General features: G+C 54.8%; 2 protein-coding genes across 21 annotated transcripts in view; one reads left to right on the top strand and one right to left on the bottom strand.

The window, feature by feature from the left end:
* Positions 1-20,557, bottom strand: part of CACNA1C (calcium voltage-gated channel subunit alpha1 C) — a 435,322-nt gene that overhangs the window by 390,470 nt on the left and 24,295 nt on the right. The window lies entirely within an intron of this gene.
* DCP1B (decapping mRNA 1B) overlaps positions 17,873-20,557 on the top strand; it is a 42,065-nt gene continuing 39,380 nt past the window's right edge. For 2 of the 5 annotated variants that reach the window (XM_064478858.1, XM_064478859.1), the window contains exon 1: positions 17,873-18,031. In XM_064478858.1, coding sequence (XP_064334928.1) covers positions 17,879-18,031 — 153 coding nt within the window. In that variant the 5' untranslated portion in view covers positions 17,873-17,878. Of the gene's footprint in view, positions 18,032-18,129; positions 19,834-20,557 lie in introns of those variants that run through there. The other 3 variants (XM_031444407.2, XM_064478860.1, XM_031444406.2) reach the window with 3 other exon arrangements.

Genomic DNA, 20,557 nt, shown 5'->3' on the forward strand with positions numbered 1-20,557 from the left:
GGGAGCCAGAAAGAGGGGCCAGCTGGAGGCGGCGATGCGGCTCCACGGCGGGGGAGGTTCCCCCACCCGTCCCCAGGGTTCCCAGTAAGTCAAGGATGGGGGAGCCCACGCACCCCTCCAGGCCAGCAGGACACCCCAGGGATGCCTCGGCTGCATCTGCCGGTGCATTCTCCTCCAGCAACCCCTCCTCAGCTCCAAGCCCTCTTGGTCTGGTTGGCAAGCCCCTCGTGTTTCACAAAGCCGGCCCCCAGAAGCCAACACTGTGGGGGAGCTCATGGGGAGGAAGCTTCTCTCTCTCCTGATTCGTGTTATTATTTCCAGCGCGAGGGCTTCAGCAGTTGTGAAATCCGAACCTAGTTCTATAAATACCTCTGATTTGAAAAACCACATTCCTTTTCTCGATTTCAAAATCTAAGCCTGAGACACAGCAGCATCTCGTGGACACGGACACAGAGAACACACGGCACGGCTGTCAGCACCACCCCAATGCTCGGTCCAGGATGCAGAGGACGAGGAAGGCCACTAACAAGCACCGCTGAACTGTGTCTCCTTTCACGCGTTCGGCATAAAAATGTCGCAGCCCCAGTGGACAGCAAGCACGCGTAAGGCTGGTCTGGTTCACATCTGAACAGCCACACACACGGCCGCCCTAATGACATGGCTGTTTCCAGCGGGCTTCGGTGCCCGTCACCTGTTGTGAAACGTCAGCCGTCCCAGCTCTGGCTGCCGTTACAGTCAAGATGCATCAGTAGGTTTAGTTGGTAAAGGAAGGAAAACAAGATGCCAACTCCGTTCTTTAAAATTCCCTTCCAGGGCAGCAGAGCCCATCCTCAGCGCGTGCCCCCCAGAAGCACGGCTGGGCCCCAGGGCTGGGGGAGCCCCAAAACATGCCCGGTGACGGGTTGGTACTCTTGCTGGGAACTGTCTGTGACCCTTAGGCCGGCAGGGTCACGGCGACAGCAACACTCAGACAAAACCTAAACCTGGGAAAGGACTCGGGGGTGGGGGGTGGGGGCACAAGAGTGTTCAAGCTGTGCCCCAGAGCATGTCCTCCATCTCCAGGCACACGGACGCCAGCAGGCAGTGCCCCCCACTCACATCCATGTCAACCCTGCAGCGCGGGGGGGGCTCAGATGGGAGCTTGGGGCCACCCCCTTCTGGCCCCCAAACACACGCGCGCACACGTGCACACGCACACGCACACGCACACGCAGAAGGAGCAAGCGTTTGCCTTCAGGATGGAAGGTGACACTCACAGTAAGATGGGCAGAGAGCCTCCTCCCCCGGGCCTGTCATTGTTCAGGACGTCCCAGGAAGGGCTGAGCAGGACTCGAAGCTCTTCAGGGAAACAGAAACGAAAGGCCCCAAGAACCGCTGAGCTCTCCCTGTGCTCTGAGAAAACGCAAGGCGGTGTGAGATCCGTGTGCCGCAGGGACGGGTCCGCCTCCGCGGTCCCCGGGGCCCTGGGGGGCAGGAGAGGGCACCAGGTCAGCAGCACTTTGATGGGGAAACTGACACTGAGACGGAAGAGAAACCAGCTCCAGTTTATCCCAACACAAAGGCTGCGTGAAACCAGGCAGTAACCGTCCTCAGCAGGCCCCGCGATGGGCAGCTGCTACTTGGTTAAACCTCTGCCCCTCTTCACCCTGGACAGGGACGCGGGAGCGGGGCAGGGTCCGACCCCAGCCGGCCGGAGTGCAGCCTCAGATACAGAGCTGACTCTGCCCTGGGCCTGGGTTCCTGCAACCCCAGCCAGGAAGGGGGGCAGGGGGCCGGCACCTGCTGAGGCTGGTCCATTGCCGTTGAGTTTCGCGAGGGCAGAGGTCCTGACCCGGGCTGCGCGGCGGGAGCTTAACCGCGGGTGCATGGGACCCGCCCCAGAGGTGCTGACCCAGCCAGCTGGGCGCACAGCCCGGCATCGGGGTCTTGTCTCCCCCGTGGGTTCCCGTGCATCCAGAACCGTGGCTGTGGAAGAAGGCGAGGGAGAGGCAGAGGCCCTAGCAGACCGACGTTTGAACCTCACTTCCATAGGAAATAGGGTGGGAATAAAAAAGAAACTTTCTCTAGGGCTTGACAGGGCACCAGGCAGGGGAGCAGACAGGGAGACTGCGTGCTGAGCCCCCTCCGCATACGGCCCCCGCCCCGAGCCCAGGGGCCCGGCCCCGCTCTGTGCAGCCCAAACCCACCTGCGTGCCAGGGGCTCAGGGCGGGAGCAGCACCAGCTCCTGGGTTTCCTGGACCAAGACCACCCTGGTGAGGAGGACGGAGTCCAGGCTGGACCCCAGGACGGGGGAGCATCTGACCCTTTGGCTAGTCCAATTCCGAGGGTGAAGAGAGGGTCTCTCTGGTGGGGGAGGACGAAGGACGGCCGCGGGCGGAACGGCCGCGGGCGGGTCAGCCGCAGGGCTCTAGACCCCTGTGTCACAGCAGAACAAGATCCCCTGTGAGCAGCTCACCTTAGGTGACCTCCAAAAGGTCTGCGCCTCCGTCCCTCCCTAACGAGGGATGGGACGCACCTCGGAGACCCACTTGCCTTCCAGAAGCGAGCACAGACCTGCGGATCCTTGCCTGACGCAGGGGCCCACAGGGAAGGTCAAAGAGGCCAGCACAGAGCTTGCCTCCGCCTCGGGACCTGGAGTCCCGGGCAGTGTCCCCACCCTGCTGTCCTCTGCTGCTGGTCCAGCTGCTACTGACCTCACGGCTGGTGCAAAGTGCCTCGTCTCACCCATCCTGCCGCGGCTACGCTCGTTCAGGCTCATGGTGCCTGGACGTCCAGCACTGCCTGTCCACAGCTTCGGCCTTGTGGAACGTGCTGGACACCTGCTCCCGTCAGACCGCTGGCTGCCTGCCCTGCCCGGCCCTCGCCCCGTCCAGGCAGCACTGCCGCCGCAGCCCAGGCCCGCGCCCTGGGAAGATGAGCACAGATGACCTCACCAACGCAGCCTGACCCGCACCGCGGGAACCAGGACGCAGGCCCCTGCGTGTAGCCGAGACGCAGACCCCTGGGCATGCCCAGGAGCCACGGGGGGGCCAGAGCTTACAACCAACCACGTGGCGTCAGGGAGGGAAGACACCGCTGTCCTCACCACAGCCCAAATAAAGACGGAACCCGTAAATTTGGCTCTAAAAATACGTTTTTGGCAAAATAATCTATGGAGCTCTTGGTTTGTGAGAGTAAGGAAATTTTTTTAATCTATGTTGGGCGAGATTTTATCTTGACAATGTTCCTTTAACTGATGTGAAATGTGGAGAAATTGACTGAAATTGATTCCGAGGAAGGATGCCAGAGACTCCCCAGCACTAGATCCAAGCTTAACGCAGGACTCACTGGGCCTGATGAGTGTGAGGATGGCATTTTTCCTAATCTGCCCTCCATGTCTCAGACGTTCATTCTCGCAGACCAGGAGCTCTCCCGTCAACAACCAGGTCACCCCAGCGTCGTGCCCTGATATGACTCAGCGGCCCTGTAACCTGCCGGGTGAGGGTGTGGCCAAGACCTGCCAGCAAGGGCGGGTGACACCCAGGGGCGGAGGCGGTGCTGGCGCAGGTGAGACTCTCCACTACCAGGTGGGCCTGTGCAAAACCCGGGGCCACCCAGGGGCTGAACTGTCACCTCCCTTCGCCTGCTGTGGCTGTCAGCCCAGCGCCCCGCGTTCACTGAGGCCCGGGCACCAGCAGGGGCCTGTTGGGCTGGGCTCCCCCTACCCTTGGTCTCCTGTCCCGAGAAGCTGGGGACGGGTGTGTCGCAAGGAAAGGGCCACAGCAGAGCCAGTTATCCCTGAGCCGTGTGTGGAGGGGAAGGAGGCAGGAAGCTCTGTGACGGTCAGTTGGCCCCAGTTCGGGGGGGGGCAGGGAGCCAGGGGAGGCAAGGAATGGATTCTTTAACCAAAAGGCAACAAAAAGATCATGAAAAGAACCAAAGAGCTGGTCTGAGCTGCAGTGTGGATGGACACAGCGCTCAGTGAACAAGCCAGATACAGAAGTTCTCCCTCCGTAGGGGTCTGCCGTGTGAAAAGTCCGGAAGAGGTCAGGCTGGTGGCTGATGGAGGCTGGGGCGTCGGGGGTGGAGAGTGGCTGCTGCGGGCACAGGGTCTCCTCCAGGAGGGGCCAGAGTGCCTTGGGTCTGGAGAGGAGTGACAGGCACACCGCACGGTGAGTGTCCTTAGGGCTGCAGAACCGGACGCTGAAACTGGCTGATTTCACTTCAATGAAGAAATGCTTCAAAGGCAACATGAACCAGAAGTGGTTTCGGGATGGACTGTGGCCCCTCGGGGCTGTGGGAGGCGTGTCAGATTCCCACTCTCCGTTTGGAAAATCCGCTAAGGCCGAGCAGGGCGTCCCCCAGCTGGGACCCTTCCCCTCCCACCGCATCGTAACCGCTTTACCAGACGCGGGGTCGGCCTCGGCCGCCATTCACAGAACCCACAGACTACAGTGCGCCCAAGGGCGAGTCCCACAGAGCCAGGCTGTGGAACGCCTGACAATACACAGTTTTATTTTCATTTATTTATGTACGCATTTTTTGTTTGCGGTATGGCTGGTTTATAGCGTGTCAGTGTCTGTTGCACAGCAGTAGGACTCAGCCCTGCATGCGTATTCTCTTCCGTTCATTCTAGGTCACTGCGAGGTACTGCATCCAGCCCCCTGTGCTGTGCAGCAGGAGTACACGTGTGTTGTTTATGCTTTTTACATGTGGTGGTGGCTACAAATGCTGAGCTCCCAGTTTACCCCCACCCCTGCATTCCCCCGGTAACCACAAGTTTGTTTTCTGTCTGCGACTCCGTCTGTCTGTCTGACACAAACTTTTACATACAGGATAGTGCTTACTGAGTATTTACCTCTGGCCATGCCCTAAGTGGGAAGTCAGGAAAGCAGCCCTCTGGAACTTCCTCCCAACGCACCCTCGCTTGCCTGGGCAGGCTCCATGCACTCGGGCAGCAGCCTCGCCGTGGAGTGAAGACCTCAGAAAACACCTCTTCGTTGATCAAAGCCTGTGCACTTCGGGCCGAGAGAAGGAGACTCGAGCTCCAGACCAGCCTGTTCCTCGGCGTGACACCTTGTGCCGTCCCCAGGCTGGACGCGCAGTGAGGACTTGGAGATCCCGCTCCAGGGAAGAGAAAACCCCTGGAAAGCCAGCTTCCCATCTCTCAGTCCTGTCCTCTTTCCAAGACACCTTGCCACCCCTCCGAGAGACTCCTCAGTGTAAATGGAGGCCAGCGAGCAGGGTAACGCCAGGTCAGGCCGCCGAGGTCACGGGAGGGGCTGGGGAGCCGGGTCACTTCACGTGGTTTGGCCTTTTTCGTCGCTGGCGCCCTGGGCTGGGCCATGTCCACTCAGAAGGCAGCATCTGCATTCAGCTGGCTTTCCTGAGGGACCGAACGCGGGCATCAGGGGAGCACGCCTGCCCGCTCCCAGCCGGCTCCTCCGGGGACGGGCCAGAGCCCAGCTGCAGCTCTGGGGCCCGCCCTCGGCCCGCACCCGCCCGCATCCGGCCGCATCCGGCTGCATCTGCCCACCTCCTCTGCATCCGCCGCGGGCTGGGACGAGGAGAGCGAGGCAGCTCCGGAGGAAGCTCTCGCTCAGCAGGTGGAAGAAGTCCCTCCGGGGACTCCCGGAGGCTCGTTGTCCCTGTCAACCGCTACCATGTGCCCATAAATTTCATCTGACAGCAAGCACAGTGTCAAAGGGGCAGAGGAACAAAAATCAGAAACGCACAAGCCTCCCTGCCAGGCCTTGGCACGCACTCCGCGGGTCACAGCGCGGATGCCGGGAAGGAAGGGCGACCCCACCTCAGCCCCGACGCCTGCTGGGCTTCCCAGGGGGTGAGAGCCGGAGCCACCGACGGGGAGCAGCTTCTCCAGGTCACCCCCAAACACACGAACCGTCGGACGCACAGCGCACTGCACGCCCTGCGCCAACAAAACGGACGGGTCGTTTGCCAGCTGGGTTGTTTGTTTTCAACGCCAGACCCGGAACGGGTTACTAAAGTTCGGGGCTCAGTGTGAGATGGACACATGGGCTCCCCGCTCAAAATGTGTTGAGCATTTCAAGACGGGGGCAGCAGAGCATTAAACCGGGCTCGGAGGCCTTCCAGGCGGGGGCTGTCCTCGAAGCCAGCCCCACGTGGGCCCCACCCTCTGTCGCGTCCTCTTCACCACGCAGAGCGTCCTGTTTGTTAGGTCCTCTGGCTCTGGGTCCACAATACCTGCATGCAAATCCCCAATGCCTCTGGCCGGAGCCTGGGTAACCCTGAGCAAGGGGTCGAGCTCCCGGCCCCAGGTCCCCAGCCGTGAGCCAGAAAGCACGACACAGGAAGTGGTGCACGCGGAGCTCCTGGTAGGTAGTGAGTCCCCAGTTGGCTATTATTATTGCTGCCTGGCAGGAAGCCGGGAGATCACAGATGCGCGGAGCGGTGGCTGGTGATCTGGTGATCTGGGGATACGGGGACATCCTTCTCTGAGTGCGGCGTGTGGCTCTCTCTGCGCCACTCGAGGCGCTGTCCTGCGAGAGACTTGGGTATGGCCCTGAGAGGTCAGATCCCAGTGGGCAAACACAGGTCTCGCACGAGGAAAAACTTCCCAAGACACCGTCTGTTGAGATGGCCTCACGGGTCCCCCACCTTCCCGGCCACCCAAGGAGGCTGCACCTCGTGCAGGTGAAGCGCTGACTTGTGTTGTAGGCAGACGGCCCCCAGGGGCCCTTCCACCCTCGGGGTGTTGTGGATCCGAGGGGTTTCGGTGTCTCTCCCGCAGCCACAGGGCCTAATTCCAGTCCCTCCACGGCTCCCACCAGAGCAGCCCCTCGTCGCACTAAAAACGAAGTCAGTCTGAGAGCAGTCAAGCAGCGGTGAGTGGTGTCCCCTCACGCAGAGGCCACCCCGTCCTGCCTCCGTCCCCAGCAGCTCCCCTCTGCTTCTCCCCTGCCCCTCCCTCACCCCCCCGACCCCTCCATTCCGCACCAGCCCAGGGACACTGCAGACAGACACAGTCTGGAGCCACAGCAGCGACCCAGCGAGTCACAGTCTGGCCTTGGCTGTTTTCCCTTCAGGAGCATCCGCGGAAGTCAGGGACCCTGCCTCTCAGGAGAAGGGGGTAGATCTCACTCCCCCCTTACGCGATGGTTAAGGGAGGGTTAATGTTTTTTAAAATTAGGAACTTGGGGCGGCTGCTTGCATGTTCCTCAGAGAGCCAGGTTAGGCAGAGCCCCAGCGTGGCGGGGAGGGCCGGCTCCCCCGGCGTTTTACCTGGCGGTTCTACTCACAGGTGAGTTTGAGCGCCGTGTGTTTCAAATCAGCCCCTGCCAGGTGTTGGTCAAACTGAACTGAGTTTTCTTCCCAAGTTAGTTGAGTCACACTTGTTAAGATAAAGGGCCCCATTCACTCTGCAACATCACCGCTCTCTGTGCAACGCCTGGCGGGGCTCCGGCCCGAGCGCGGGGGCAGGTGTTTGCCCGCAGCCTTGAAGGTCATCGTTCCCAGCCCCTTGCTTTAACCCCAACTGCCCCTCAGCACCTCCACTCCCCTTTTCCTAGAAGAGGTGTGCAGGGCCGGCTGGAGCCAGCTCTCAGAGGAGCCTGTTATACTTTCAGAAATTGTGCAAACCGATTGTCAAACAGAGCCAGCAGTAAAGCTGAATTATGTCCGCTTACAATTACATAGAGGACGTTAAAAACAAAGGGAAGAAATACTCAAAAGCTGACCACTTCCTGACTATCCTACTGCGTCCAGACGTGCTCTTTGTTTTGGAAGTTATTCACGTCCGTCATCTGTGCGATGGAAGCAGCCCCCGCGCCTCGGGGTCCCTCTGCCGCCCCTCCCAGCCCCAGCCAGCGGTGCCGGGGCTGCAGTCCGAAATCAAGTAACAGGAGGGCACTGTCAGCAGGACGTCAGCGCGTGCAGCCCACCAGCCCTCGGAGGGTGTTCTGTCACTTGTTGAGACTAGGGGTCTGCGGATTCCGGCCAGTGGCAGGCGCTGCGCGAAGAATGGTGCTCATGTTGTAAAGGGCCGTGAAAGTGTTCCGAACATCACTTTGGTGGAGTCGCGAATGTCTTGGCAGCTTGAACGGTGACCGATGGCTTGTCTCACCTGTGGTGCTGAGCCTCCACCAGCGTGTGCGCCTCCGCCGTCCCTCTGGCTGCTGTCTGCCCCTGGCTGAGAGTGACGGTCGGCAGGAGGACTCGAGGGACAACGACTTGGATGGCCCACAGGCAGATGGACTCCATCGTCTCGCCACCAGAGCCGTGTCAGCCCCACACACCCAACAGCAGTAAAATTATGTTTTGATTACAAGAAGCATCAGAGAAGGGGGAAAAAGACAAAAACAGCACCCATCTTCGCATCCCAGTGCTAAGTGGACACCTGGCAGTTATCCAGGTCGCCAGACCCAGGGAGCCAGCCACACCGCCCCGGCCCTCCCCTCCCTCTGAAAGTCTGCTTGGAGTCTCACAACCTGCCTTGCCAAAATTGACCGAGTAATTACAAAATCTAACTGTGGCCTTTTATTTTTCTAAGGGTGCTAATTCATCTTGTGTCATCCTGAAAGCCACAAATGCTTGAGAGCCTTGAAGGCGCTGCCCTCATTTAAAGGCCAGCCCAGTAAGTATCAACCAACTTCTGTAGATGTTTGCAAAGAAGGCAGTAATTACGTCTCCGAGAAGCGAGCATCTCGGCTGCTCCGACCCCTCTTCCCCTCCTACCCCCAGCGTGCCCCACGTTTCTGTCTACGCAAGCGTCAGAGTCCCAGCCCCAGCCAGGCCTTCATATCGCCTCCTCCCCTCACAATTACTCCGTCTCCAGCCCTACCCAGTTTCCACACTGCAGCCAGAATTGTCTTTCTGACAATTTTCTGAAACTCAGATGTCGCTTCTCCTTTAAAAACCCTCCAGCTCAGCCCCTTGCCTGGAGAACAGACTCGAAATCCCAAAGTCCAAGCCGGGTCCGGGCAGCCTCCCCAGCACCGGGCTCCAGTCTGTCTTTCCCGAGTTCCATCCTCGACAAGCAGGCAGCGTCTAAGTCAGCGGCTCCCACACTTTGACTGAAGTCACCGGGGAGCCTGAATAATCCTCGCACCCAGGTCACGTCCCGTATCAAGTCGACCAGAGTCTCGGGGTGAAGCCAGCGTCTGGCCCCTTAGTTAACACCAAAACTGTGATAATTTTTTCGGTCATCCAGATTGCCTGGAGAACTAGGAACGGTTCTTAGATCCATTTTCCTTTCACAAACCTATTGTCATAATAAACCCACAGGACAATAGCTTGTTTCAGTGCATCTCCTCCGTAAGCTTCACGCTCCTGGAAGACGGGGTCTGTGTTTAAAGTTTCTGTTTTATGGGTGATATTTAGACAGTATTTGGCAGCTCATGGACATCTGTGAATGAAAATTACCGCTGGCCTTATCAGTAAACAAAGGACCCTGCGGCCACTGAGTCATCAGCCACTCCCGCCCCCACCCCCGCCCCCTGGCCACGGCAGTGAGGGGAGGGAACTCAGGACGCAGACAAACAGGCAGCCCAGCCTCTGCTGCCACCCCCAGTGGTGCCCCTAGAGGGGACTCAGGACAAGGAAGAAAAGGACGCTGGCCCTGGAGAGCTCAGGTGCACATCGAAGGGTGATTTCAATGAGCCCAGACTCTTGGAGCTTCCCATGTGGGAAGAAAAGCACCAATTTCCTTAACTTGAGATGCCCGGCTTTCTTTAATTCATGGTAATCTTTAGGTGTTCCAACCACCTGGTCTTTGTTGCAAAAACCCCAAAATATCCCGGCTCCTCCCTGACCTCTTTGGAGCCGTCCCTCAGAGCCGTCTGAGGGGCTGCCTCCCAGGCTTGAAGTCCGCAGAAAGTCCGCCAAATAAAACATCATTTTCAACTTTCAGATTGTGCATTTTTTTTCAGTCAACACACCCAACAGATGTTTGTCAAATGAAAGAAGAAATGAATGTGCAGATGAATGAATGAATGATACCACACAGGAGACCCTGAAGTAGAATGACGTTTGAGAGGCCTTCAAGCTCAGGAATGAGGACCAAGGCCGCGGGTGTCATCTGAAAGGACAAGGCACCTTTCACACTGAATGGGTCACCATGGGCCTTGACAAATGACCACGCTGGGAAGAGCATCGCCCGGAAGTCAGGAGGCCCGGAGGCCTGTCCCGCTCCGCTGTTCACAAATCACCATCTCAGTCATTTATTTTTATTAAGTACTTGACACGTTTCAGGTGCTTTACTTGCATTTTTTGGTTGCTGTTTTGTTCTCAGCAAGAATCCTACAAAGTCACTATCATTAATAACCTCATTTCACAGGGAAGGAAACTGAGGTCTACACGGGATAAGCAAACTGGCCAAGGTGAGCCAGGTTTGAACCCAGAAGCCTCATTCTTGGTACAAAGGTCACCGCCAGGCTGCAGTCAGTATCACCCTGAGAGCCCCCGGCCCAGCCCCTCACCTGGCGGAAGCTGTCTAGGGGAGCCCTGCACAAGTTCCTGTTTAAGAGCCCCCAGTGCTCTGCCGTGGCCGGGGTGGAGGACCACCGCCCTGGGCTCTCCACTCCCAGCGGAGGGCCGTTTCCAGGGAGGCTGCACGCCCAGAGGGCACTCGGGCCGTCTTGTTCTCTGCGGTGTCGGCGCCTGTCCGGCTACAGAGCGTAACGAATGATCATCGAGTGAACAAGCGATTACAGGCTCCCTGACTGACGAATGCAGCGTACTTGCCACGCGTTCCTCCTCAGGGACAGGGGACACGAGCCGCTCCGTGTACTGCAAAAGCTCCCCCAGCTTAGGCTAAACGCGGCTTGTCTGGGTTAAATAAGGTGTTTGCTTTTCTGATAGCCGCTGTTTTCTTACAGGCCCCTCTAATTCTTAACAAGAGGGAACGAAGCCATTCACCAACTTCCGTGTTTGTGGTTCTTTAAAAAAGTATAAATACCAGAGGAGCCAGAGGCAGCCACCCACCCCGAGGCACCGCGGGTGGGCGGGCGGGCGGGGTCACGGTCATGCCTCCCGGGTCTTCACAGCAGCAGCGAAGGTGGAGCACCAACAGGCCACTTGTCACCCACAGGCAGTGCAGACAGCACCCTGCCCTTTAACCTTCGAACTAGCTCCAGGGAAACAGGCTACCGCCAGGCTTTGTCCACAGAGGAAGCAGACCGCCTCTGGACGCCCAGACCCCGGCTGAAACCTCCTGTTCTACTGTCACCTCGAAGCTCAGTGCTTCAGAGAGCTCGCTCAGCAACACTCACAAGGGCGGCAAACCTAAGTGCTGCCACCTCCGTGTGACGGGTGAGGAAGGCTGGTCTGCCTTCAGCTCGATTCGCCCACAGTCACGGGAATGCAACATGGCCCTTCCGTAAGCAGGCTGTACGCCGCCGCCCGCCTGGCCTCTGGGGGGACCGGGTACAGAACCTGGGATCACCGTGGTTCCTGCAGTGTGGACCTGAATCCCGGGCCCGAGATTCCAAGGCAGCACAGAAATGAGTCAGGGGCCTGGCAGTGGTAATAACGTGGAAAATTAAGAATCACAACCATCAGTGAGCTAATTCTGCACCTTGCGTTACCGTGCTTTGTCCATGCCCGGGGTGTTTTCATGAACAATAAAGCACCGCGTTTGCTCTGGAAGTGAGTACAGCGCCCCCAACCAGGATACAAACCCTGCTGTTGCCAAGTGCTGCGTCACTGGCGGATCACCGCGGGGCCCTGCCTCGTAGTCTCAGCCCTTCACACGACGCCCCCAAGAGGCCGACCCGACCATCGCTCCTACTCTGTAGATGAGGACAGTGAGGGCCGACGTGTCAACGGAGCCCCCGAGGCGCCATCGCGAGGAGGAGGCTACAGACCCGGGCCTCTGACTCCAAAGCTCATGCACTTGCTCATGACATGGTATTTGTCTCCAAAAAAGAAAGACGTTAAACCACTGGGACTAGAGTAAATTCTCTGTAGTTTAGGGAGATTGAAGGAACCCCAAATCCCAGAAAAAGCAGTCAGCTAAGGTGCTCAGAAAGATTTCTGGCCGTGAAGGGATCCCCTAAGCACTGGGCCAGGCGTCCCGGTGACAAACGACGGTGACAAACAACGCGAGTGGAGACACAGGTCAGATCCAGCCACGTGGACCCTGAGGGAGCGTCGCAGCTCTCCCCTGTCCTGGAAGTTTATCGCGTTAAGAATGTTTCTCCAGCTGCTGGAGTGCCCACTGACGCTCCCTCGTCCGCGATTTAACCCTTGACTACATTTACCTTTTATCGTCACCATTTTCCACAGATGCCGCTCTGCCTCCTTGACCAGATGGCAGTAATGTGGCTTCATCCTTTGCAGCCCTTTCCAATCTAACGTGTGCTTACGGCGCACACACACGGGTGCCTACTGAGCACGCGGGAGGCCCTTGATGCAAGTTATGCGCTGATTTGTTAGACAGTACAGGCCAGGGATCAGCCAGCTTGGTCTGTCAAGGACCGGAGAGCAACCATTCCAGGCTTCGAGGCTGTCTGGTTCTGCCGCAGCCCCTGACGTCCGCTGCCGCAGGGTGAAGGCAGCCACCAACGACGCCACGGGTGTGGCTGTGCCCCAGTGAAACTTCATGGATGAAGCTGGCAGAGGGCCCTGGGCCCTGGCCCAGCAGAGACCAGCTCTGACCGGCCGGCGAGACGAGTCTGGGAAAGCCCTCAAGTCTCAGCGCCACGGCGGCAGGTCCTGTGCCGCCTCAGGCCTCCGGCCCCTTTCCAGGGTCCCGGCTCCTGACCAAGCTAAGTGTTCTTCCAAAGCTGCTCACCTTGGACTTTACACAGTATGTTCCTCTGCAGCTTCAGACATCAGTTTAGAAAGAGAAAAATCAATCACAAAGTGAAGATCGACCCAGTAGGGTGCAACAATAATAAATAATTAGAAAATTCTTCAACTGCCTTCCACCTGGGGAACCTGACACTTTTCCAGACTGCTTCTCACTGAGCCCCGTGGAAGTCATCATGGACAGTTTCACCGGGATTAAAAATCTGATCGCCCTGCAGGAGGTCGTCTGAAGGACAGCAGGGATAAATAGCCCTCCCTCCCGACAGCGCTCGCCTTCCTCTGAGAAGAGAGACACAGCCAGGGAAAGGAGGAAACCCTTTCTCTTTCCTGCTGAAAGCATTCAGCCCTCAGCTTTGAGATAGGGTCTAAAAGTCCTTAACCGGCTGCTGCCTTGACCTAATTTCAGTACACATTCAGCAGACTGTTCAGGACTGTTTCTGGGCTGCTCTGCGTGTTCGTAAAGATCGCAGCACCTGACGTGGCTGGAGGTGGTCGAACACGGCTCCACAAACCTGGAGCCGGGAGGCATCCTTCCAGCTGGCTCCCTCAGGACCCCACACGCCTACCTAACGTGAGAGGCAGCCCCAGATTCCAGCAGGCATTGCACTGACAATGCCTGCAGTCCTCCCGGCCCCAGGACAAGACTCCGCAAGGTGAATCGGCCACATTAATTAATAGCACCCTCCGTCCCAGGACACGGAGGTGCGTGTGTTCCCAGACACACGGCAGGCGGGCCCTGCAGTGTCCTCGTCCCTCCCGTGGGGCAGTCGGGAATCGGAGGCTTGTCTTCTGCCGCTGACCCTCCCTCCCCCACCACCCCAGTCCCAGGCCCTCGCTGTCACCAGGGGCTGGGCTCATACACATCGCAGTCCGGTCTCTGTGTCTCCTGCCTGTTATCTCTTCGTTTGGAATCAAAGGCTCTTCCTCGTGTCGGAGCATGCTCTGGGCAGAACTGAAAAGGTGTTATTGTTGAGCATAAAAGGAAGAGATTTTATGGGATTTTATGGGCAGAGAGAGACAAAGAGCGATGAGGAGAGAGTGTCCAAGGATTGTCGCCACTGAGAAGAGCTCTGGCCTCCCCAGGCCCTCACCCAGCCAGGTGAGCAGAGGCATAGCCCAGAGCTGCGGGGCCCAGACTGAGGAATTCCTGCCCTTCCTCCAGGCCACATCCTGCTCTGCAAAGCCCTGCCCATCAGACCCTTCCCTCCCCACATCTGCCCCTTCCCATTCTGCTCAGAGTTTCTCTGATGATTGCTTCAAATCTTAACCCCTTTGCAAACCCATGTAACACTGGGCTGCATCTCCTACATTATTCCTTCCTCTGTTTGTGGACCTCCTGACAAACGTGTCTTAGCCCACATCCTCTATCAAGTAACAATATTGGGAATGCAGTGTTCACAGCAGCACAAGTTACAGCAGCCAAGACATGGAAGCAACCTAAACGTCCACGGACAGATGACTGGATAAAGAAGAGGTGGGATGTGTGTGTGTATATATATATATATATATATATATATATATATATATATATATATATATATAGTGTGTGTGTGTATATATATATACATTTTATATATATATATAAAATGCAATACTACTCAGCCATAAAAAGAATGAAATAATGTCATTTGCAGCCACATTGTTGGACCTGGAGATGGTCATACTGAGTCAAGTATGTCAGACAGAGAAAGACAAATATCATATAATATCACTTATATGTGGAATCTTAAAAAAACAATACAAGTGAACATATTTACAAACCCGAAATAGACTCATAGACATAGAAAACAAACTATGGCTACCAAAGTGGAAAGCCGAGGGGTGGGGGGATAAATTAGGAGTTTGGGGTTAACATATACACACTAGTATATATAAAATAGATAAACAACAAGGACCTGCTGTACAGCACAGGGAACTATATTCAATGTCTTGTAATAACCTATAATGGAAAAGAAGCCAAAAAAGGATGTGTACGTGTATATGTATGTGTGTAACTGAATCACTCTCTGTGTACCTGAACCTAACACAACATAGTAAGTTAACGATACTTCAATAAATTACAAAATATATGTATAAAGAATGAACTGCCTTGAGATCTAACCTGTTCCTTGTCACTTAAGCAGAAATCTGTTGTGATGATTTGAATGTGGACGAGGTAATTAGTCAGTGGGTGTCTGTTGGAAATGATAAGGATGATGCTGGTAATTATAACAGTAACAGCCTTCTCACTTGCAGAACACTTTACATGCCGCAGAGCCTTCCCGGGTACATTCTCTTCTCACGTGAGCTCATGTACCCTACAAGAGGTGATATTATTATCCCCAAGTCGCAGGTGAGGTCACACAGATAAAAATAAGTTAAACTAGTTTTCCTTTCCAGGGAGCTGCCCTTTCTGCTGGGCTCTGCCGCTTAAAAAAGAAATGAAGCACGCATAAAACTGATAACGCACAGCGGCAAGCCGTCCCCTCCCCCGGGAGGCAGAGGGCACGAGCGCCTCGCCCATGTCACCCCTCGGCACAAAATTCTGAGGATGAAGGACAATTTATACAGGCAGCACAAACAAGGCATCAGAGGCTGCCTACGTCACTTTGGAGGCACAAACTCTTAGGGGCATCCTGGAAGCTCCTCTTTCCCCTCCATTTCAATATATCCTACTACTGGACAAATGCAAAATTTGGAAGGAATTTACACAGTAAAGAAATGAGTACTAATATAACTACTAGATATAAAATAGATAAACAACAAGTTTGTACTGCACAGCACAGGGGACTATGTTGAATATCTTGTAGTAGCTTATGGTGAAAAAGAATATGAAAATGAGTATGTGTATGTCCATGTATGACTGAAGCACTGTGCTGTGCACCAGAAATTGACTCAACATTGTAAACTGACTCTACTTCAACGAAAAAATATATATTTAAAAAAGAGAAAAGACTGCTAATAAAACAGACTGTGTAATTATGTTTCCAGACTTTTATGCCGTAAAAAAAGTCAGTTTATATTTGCACATCAACATCCATACATGGCCACAAAACCAAACATTTTTCAGTTATACCCCTATTTCCAAACAATGTGAACATCCTGTGTTCTTACAATTACCTTAAGTGGTGAATTTTATCTTAGTCATTGCAACAGTATAAAAATCCTGGACCCAGATTTTTTTTAATCATACTATAACTTTTAAATTCGAAGTGGTATACAACTTTATGCTACCAAGTGTTTGCATGTATTTTATTTCATAATGAGAACTATAAAATAATCATGAAACCGCGAAGTCCCCAATATTTGTTCAAGGTGTCATGATGCAGCTTCTGGAAACCCAGTGTAAGCATGACCGCACTGGGGAAGCCAGTGGTAGTTGGAGTTTAGTGGATTTTAAAGGCATTTGCCTATTTTAAATGGACTTTTACTAATACAGAGACTGCAACTTAGTATATTTGGATAAGTGATGATGGTGGCCTGATTTTACAAACACAGAGTCTTCAAGTGGAAATCAGGCAGAAGTCTGTCTTCATCCTAGAAGGTTAGCTCTTTAAGAATGGGGGTGGGGGGAGAATTTTAAGAGAACAAAGCTCTAGGGCCAGGACAGGAACAACATTGCAATGTTGAAGCTATTATGTATCTTCTTTTTCTGAGTGTGATGGCTAATCTTCAAGGGGTTTCCCAGTTTCTTTCTTGTTTTTCTTTGTAACAGGGAAAATTAAACAAACCTTTCCATTTTTTTCTACCTTCCTTAGAAGGTAAACTCCGAAAGATCAGGACTGGATATTGTGTGCCCTTTTACACCAACCTGGATCTCAGTAGTCTCTAAATCGTGAGCTTTAAAAAAAAAAAAAAAAAAAAAAAAGCTGACATTTAATGTGTAAATTCAGCTAACTCGTGGTTGAGCTCAGCAGAATCAGCATTTACAAATCTCTGTTCAGCACAAGGCATCGGGCCAAGAACTAGGGAGACCACGAGGGTGTATTACGCTCTCTGAAATTATCAGAAGGTAGACTTTGCCCCTAGACTCCAAGACTCAAAGATAAATTCCTTTATAAAGGAAATGTTAAATCTCTATTGAAATATTTTTAACAAAAATGTACATCCAGTTATGCATATACCAGAGTGATAAACATTCACCTTTCTCCCAGGGTCTAACCAGCAAATCCCTCCTCGCAGGCTTTCCAAATGCCCAGTCTCATGAGGAAAGACTTTAAGAAGCTGTCAGGCTAACGGCAGTGGATACACATTTTGTAAACTTCTAATTCTCAATTTAAAGCTCAAGAACAATCACTGGCAACAATAATTACCCCTTGTTTTCCTGGAAGTGACAGGTGCATGTTATTTGTTTTCTAAAAAATGTCTGTCAAATGCCTGTCTGAATAACCAGTTTGTCCATCTTTCTTTCAAGTAAAAATAGTGTTCTGTGAAAATAGAAATAGAAACACTAATTCAGCTTGCATCTCAAGCACCCAAGTGTCTTCCTGGAGGCAGACAGGGCACCTCAGAATTCAGCACACGTGCTTTATGCATTCCTCCTATTTTTTCACACGGAATTTTAAGGGTGTACCAAGGGTTGAAATGTAATAAAATTAGTAATTTTTCTGCCTTCACGTACCCTGTCCAGTGACACTGGCCTGTAGAGCGCGGTGCTCGCCTGGATGCATGCTAAGACACCTGCACTTCCTCCCACCTGGTTTTTGCAGCTTCCGTGCAAAAGTCAGCACGGTGCACGAATCAGGTGCGTCTTAGGGCTGCCGTGAAAACGGTTCTGACCCGGAAGACCCCCTGAAACGGAATCGGAGCCCCCAGGGCGTGGAGGGCAGCACTTTGAGAACCACCGGGTGTCCGCGCTCCGGAAATCGCAGTCCCTCCCTGTCCGGTGCGCACGCTTGAAGCGTGTTCGTGATTATCGTTATCAGTTACGCGCGCCCGGCGTCCGGCGATGCTCGGGCCCGCGGGATGCTCGCGCTCCGCGCGGCCCCGGGCGCCGCAGGACCGCGCGGGCGCCGGCGTGCGGTTGCCGTAGCAACGATCGCGGGGGCGCGGCGCGGCCATCGACCAGCGACGCCTGCGCGCTCTGCGCTCTGCCCAGAGGGCTGCCGCGCCCCGCGGGCCGACGGGAAGATGGCGGCGGCGGCGGCGGCGGGCGGCCAGGCGGGGAAGGGGCGCGACATCAGCCTGGCGGCCCTCCGGCGCCACGACCCCTACATCAGCCGCATCGTGGACGTGGCCAGCCAGGTGGCCCTGTACACCTTCGGCCACCGGGCCAACGAGTGGGTGCGTGCGGGCGAGCGTGCGGGCGGGGCCGGGCCGGGGCGCGGGGACCCTCCCCCGCGTCCCCGGAGTCCCCGCGACGCCGGCCCGCCCGCTTCGGGCCGCGCTTCCGCGGCTTTGGCGGAAGCCGCAGAGCGCGGAGAGCTCAGCCCCGGGGGGCGGCGCCAGGCGCTCGGGCTCGCGCACCGCCGGGAGGCTTCCCGGCTGGACACGCTCGCGCGTCTCCTCAGCCCGCCGCCCCCGGCCCTTATGCGGCCACGGGCCCCCTGCAGGCAGTAATGCCGCCCCCCCCCCCCCAACCCAGGGGCCCTCCCGACAGTGACGACGCTGGGCAGCGGCCCCCACGGCGGGAGGGAGGAGAGCGGTTTCGGCCCCAGGCCGCAGCTGAGGAAGTTCACGGGAGGTTTTCCCCAAACGGGGCAGGGACTGGAGGCCGACGAAACAAGACGGGGCGAGGGGGCCGCCTCTCCCTGGTTTCGGGGGAGCTTGTCGCCCGGGTCTTTGACTGAGGGACATGGAGCGACGCCGTGGTGGAACTTAAAACGGTGCAGAGCTCCTCTGCGCGTGGCCGTTACGCCGCTCAGCAGAAATACGCCAAAGGCTTAGAGTCCCGACTCATGGAGGAAACCCTGTAGTAGAGTCGAGGGGCCGCGGTGTGTGGTTCTCTGAGCTCACTTGACCCCAGAGAGTCTGGGGGAGTCTGAGACGTTACCACGCCCAGGAGCGCGTTGCTCTCGAGTAACAAACAGTTGTTCCCTCTAGACTCTGGACGGGATCCGCGAGACACGCGCGTTAGAATAGCTGCAGGTTATCAGACGCCCGGCCAAGCCCTCCCGCTCCAGCCGCAGCAGAAGGCACCAGGGTCGCAGGTCCTTGTTTACAGGAGTTAAGCCTTCCTGCTTCCTGGACTTGTTGCCTTCAGACAGCGCATAATTCACTCAGTAAAAGGCATTCTTTCAAAGTGCTAATCTTCAAGGCTGTGGTAGCCCGAAGAAAAGAGAGAGAGAGACCTAGTTTGGCTGCAGAGCAGTTGCTCGGGAAAAACAAATTGCCACCCCATCTCCATGTGCCACCAGTCAGGAGCTGTTGAACATAGACCTAGTAAAAGTATCCAGGACATTCTTGAGGGCAGAGGAGAAATGCAGCCGATGGGACCCGAAGGAGAGGAATTCTTATTACACTGAAATAGATGAAGGATGGCCTCATCAGGGAGGAATCAGGGCTGGACAGAGAAAGAACTGTTTTAAGGAAGGATTAAGAAAGACGATGTCAGGACTGGAGTAGGAGTTTTGGAATGAGACCTACATCCCACTGAGAGGGAAGCCCAGTCCCCCACAGTGCCTGTGTGTCAGCTGAAGGGTCTCACCCTGGCGTTACTCTTCCCTCCCAGCCCCCAGTGCAGGAGTTCTCAGCTGGAGTTGATTTTGCCCGGGGGCGACATTGGCAGGGTCTGGGGAACATTTTTGGTTGTCACTCTGAGAGGGAGCATGTTACGGGCAGCCGGAGGTGGAGGAAAGGGTTGCTGCTAAGTGTCCTGCGATGCCTGGGACAGGCCCCCGCCACCAAGGTTCGCCTGGCCCGAATGTCAGAACTGCTGAGCTTGAGGAACTGCCCTGGAGTGACTAGTGTCCCGCTGTTTCTAGCTAGTGGTGTGAGCTCTGTGTGTCAAGATCATCTGGAGTTTTAAGAAGCGCAGCCCACCGAGTGGGAGTCTCTGGATACGAGGCCCAAGCGTATGATTTTGTTGAATGCTTCTTAGGTGACTCAGGTGCTACATCCGTGATCGGGAGAGACAGACTTAGAGGGTAAATGGAGATTTACTTTTTCACTATTTTAACAGGATACTCAGATACAGGTTATGTTGTTTCAGAAGTGTCAAATAGTGTGCCAAGTCTCAGTAATTTGCAAACTAGCACTATTTTCCATTCCACTTTATTTTAAATTTTGAACTACTTAGTTTTTTAGCACTTGTTAGATTTTATAATAGAGTATAATATTAAGTCATTGAATTGTACTTTTAAAATTTAAGCTGAAATCCCCCAGAACTGTGAACTACTACTTTAAAATGAAAGTCTTCTTTAGTTGGAGGGCCTAAGGAGGATCTAATAAAATTTAGCTTTAACTGTTCCCCAGACCCCCAAACCTGGGCTTTGCCCAGACGGAAAAAAAACCTGCTTACCCTTTGGTAACTATGGAGGGACAGAGAAAATGCGTGAGTTTGAGCTGTTTCAGCCCTAATAAATCATAAATTTACATTTCCTAAGCCCTTTTTATCTAGGTGTCATAGAGCCTTTGATGAAAAGTACATTCTTCATCAAAAGATCTGATTGGTGTAAGCTGGTTAACTCTTCAGTAGAGAAGCTGAGATGTGGAATAGTAAACTAAGAATTGCTTATTTTGAGTTAGAGGATAATTTCAGGAGACGCATGATGCCTTTCACAATTCTGATTCTGGATTTTTCAAAACTAAAATTGGGCATTAAAGTCTTTTTTTTTCCCCTGAAGGAGAAGGTAATTTCTATTCCTGCTT

Source organism: Camelus dromedarius, chromosome 25 (assembly GCF_036321535.1).
Source record: "Camelus dromedarius isolate mCamDro1 chromosome 25, mCamDro1.pat, whole genome shotgun sequence".
Classification (NCBI taxonomy): Eukaryota; Metazoa; Chordata; class Mammalia; order Artiodactyla; family Camelidae; genus Camelus; species Camelus dromedarius.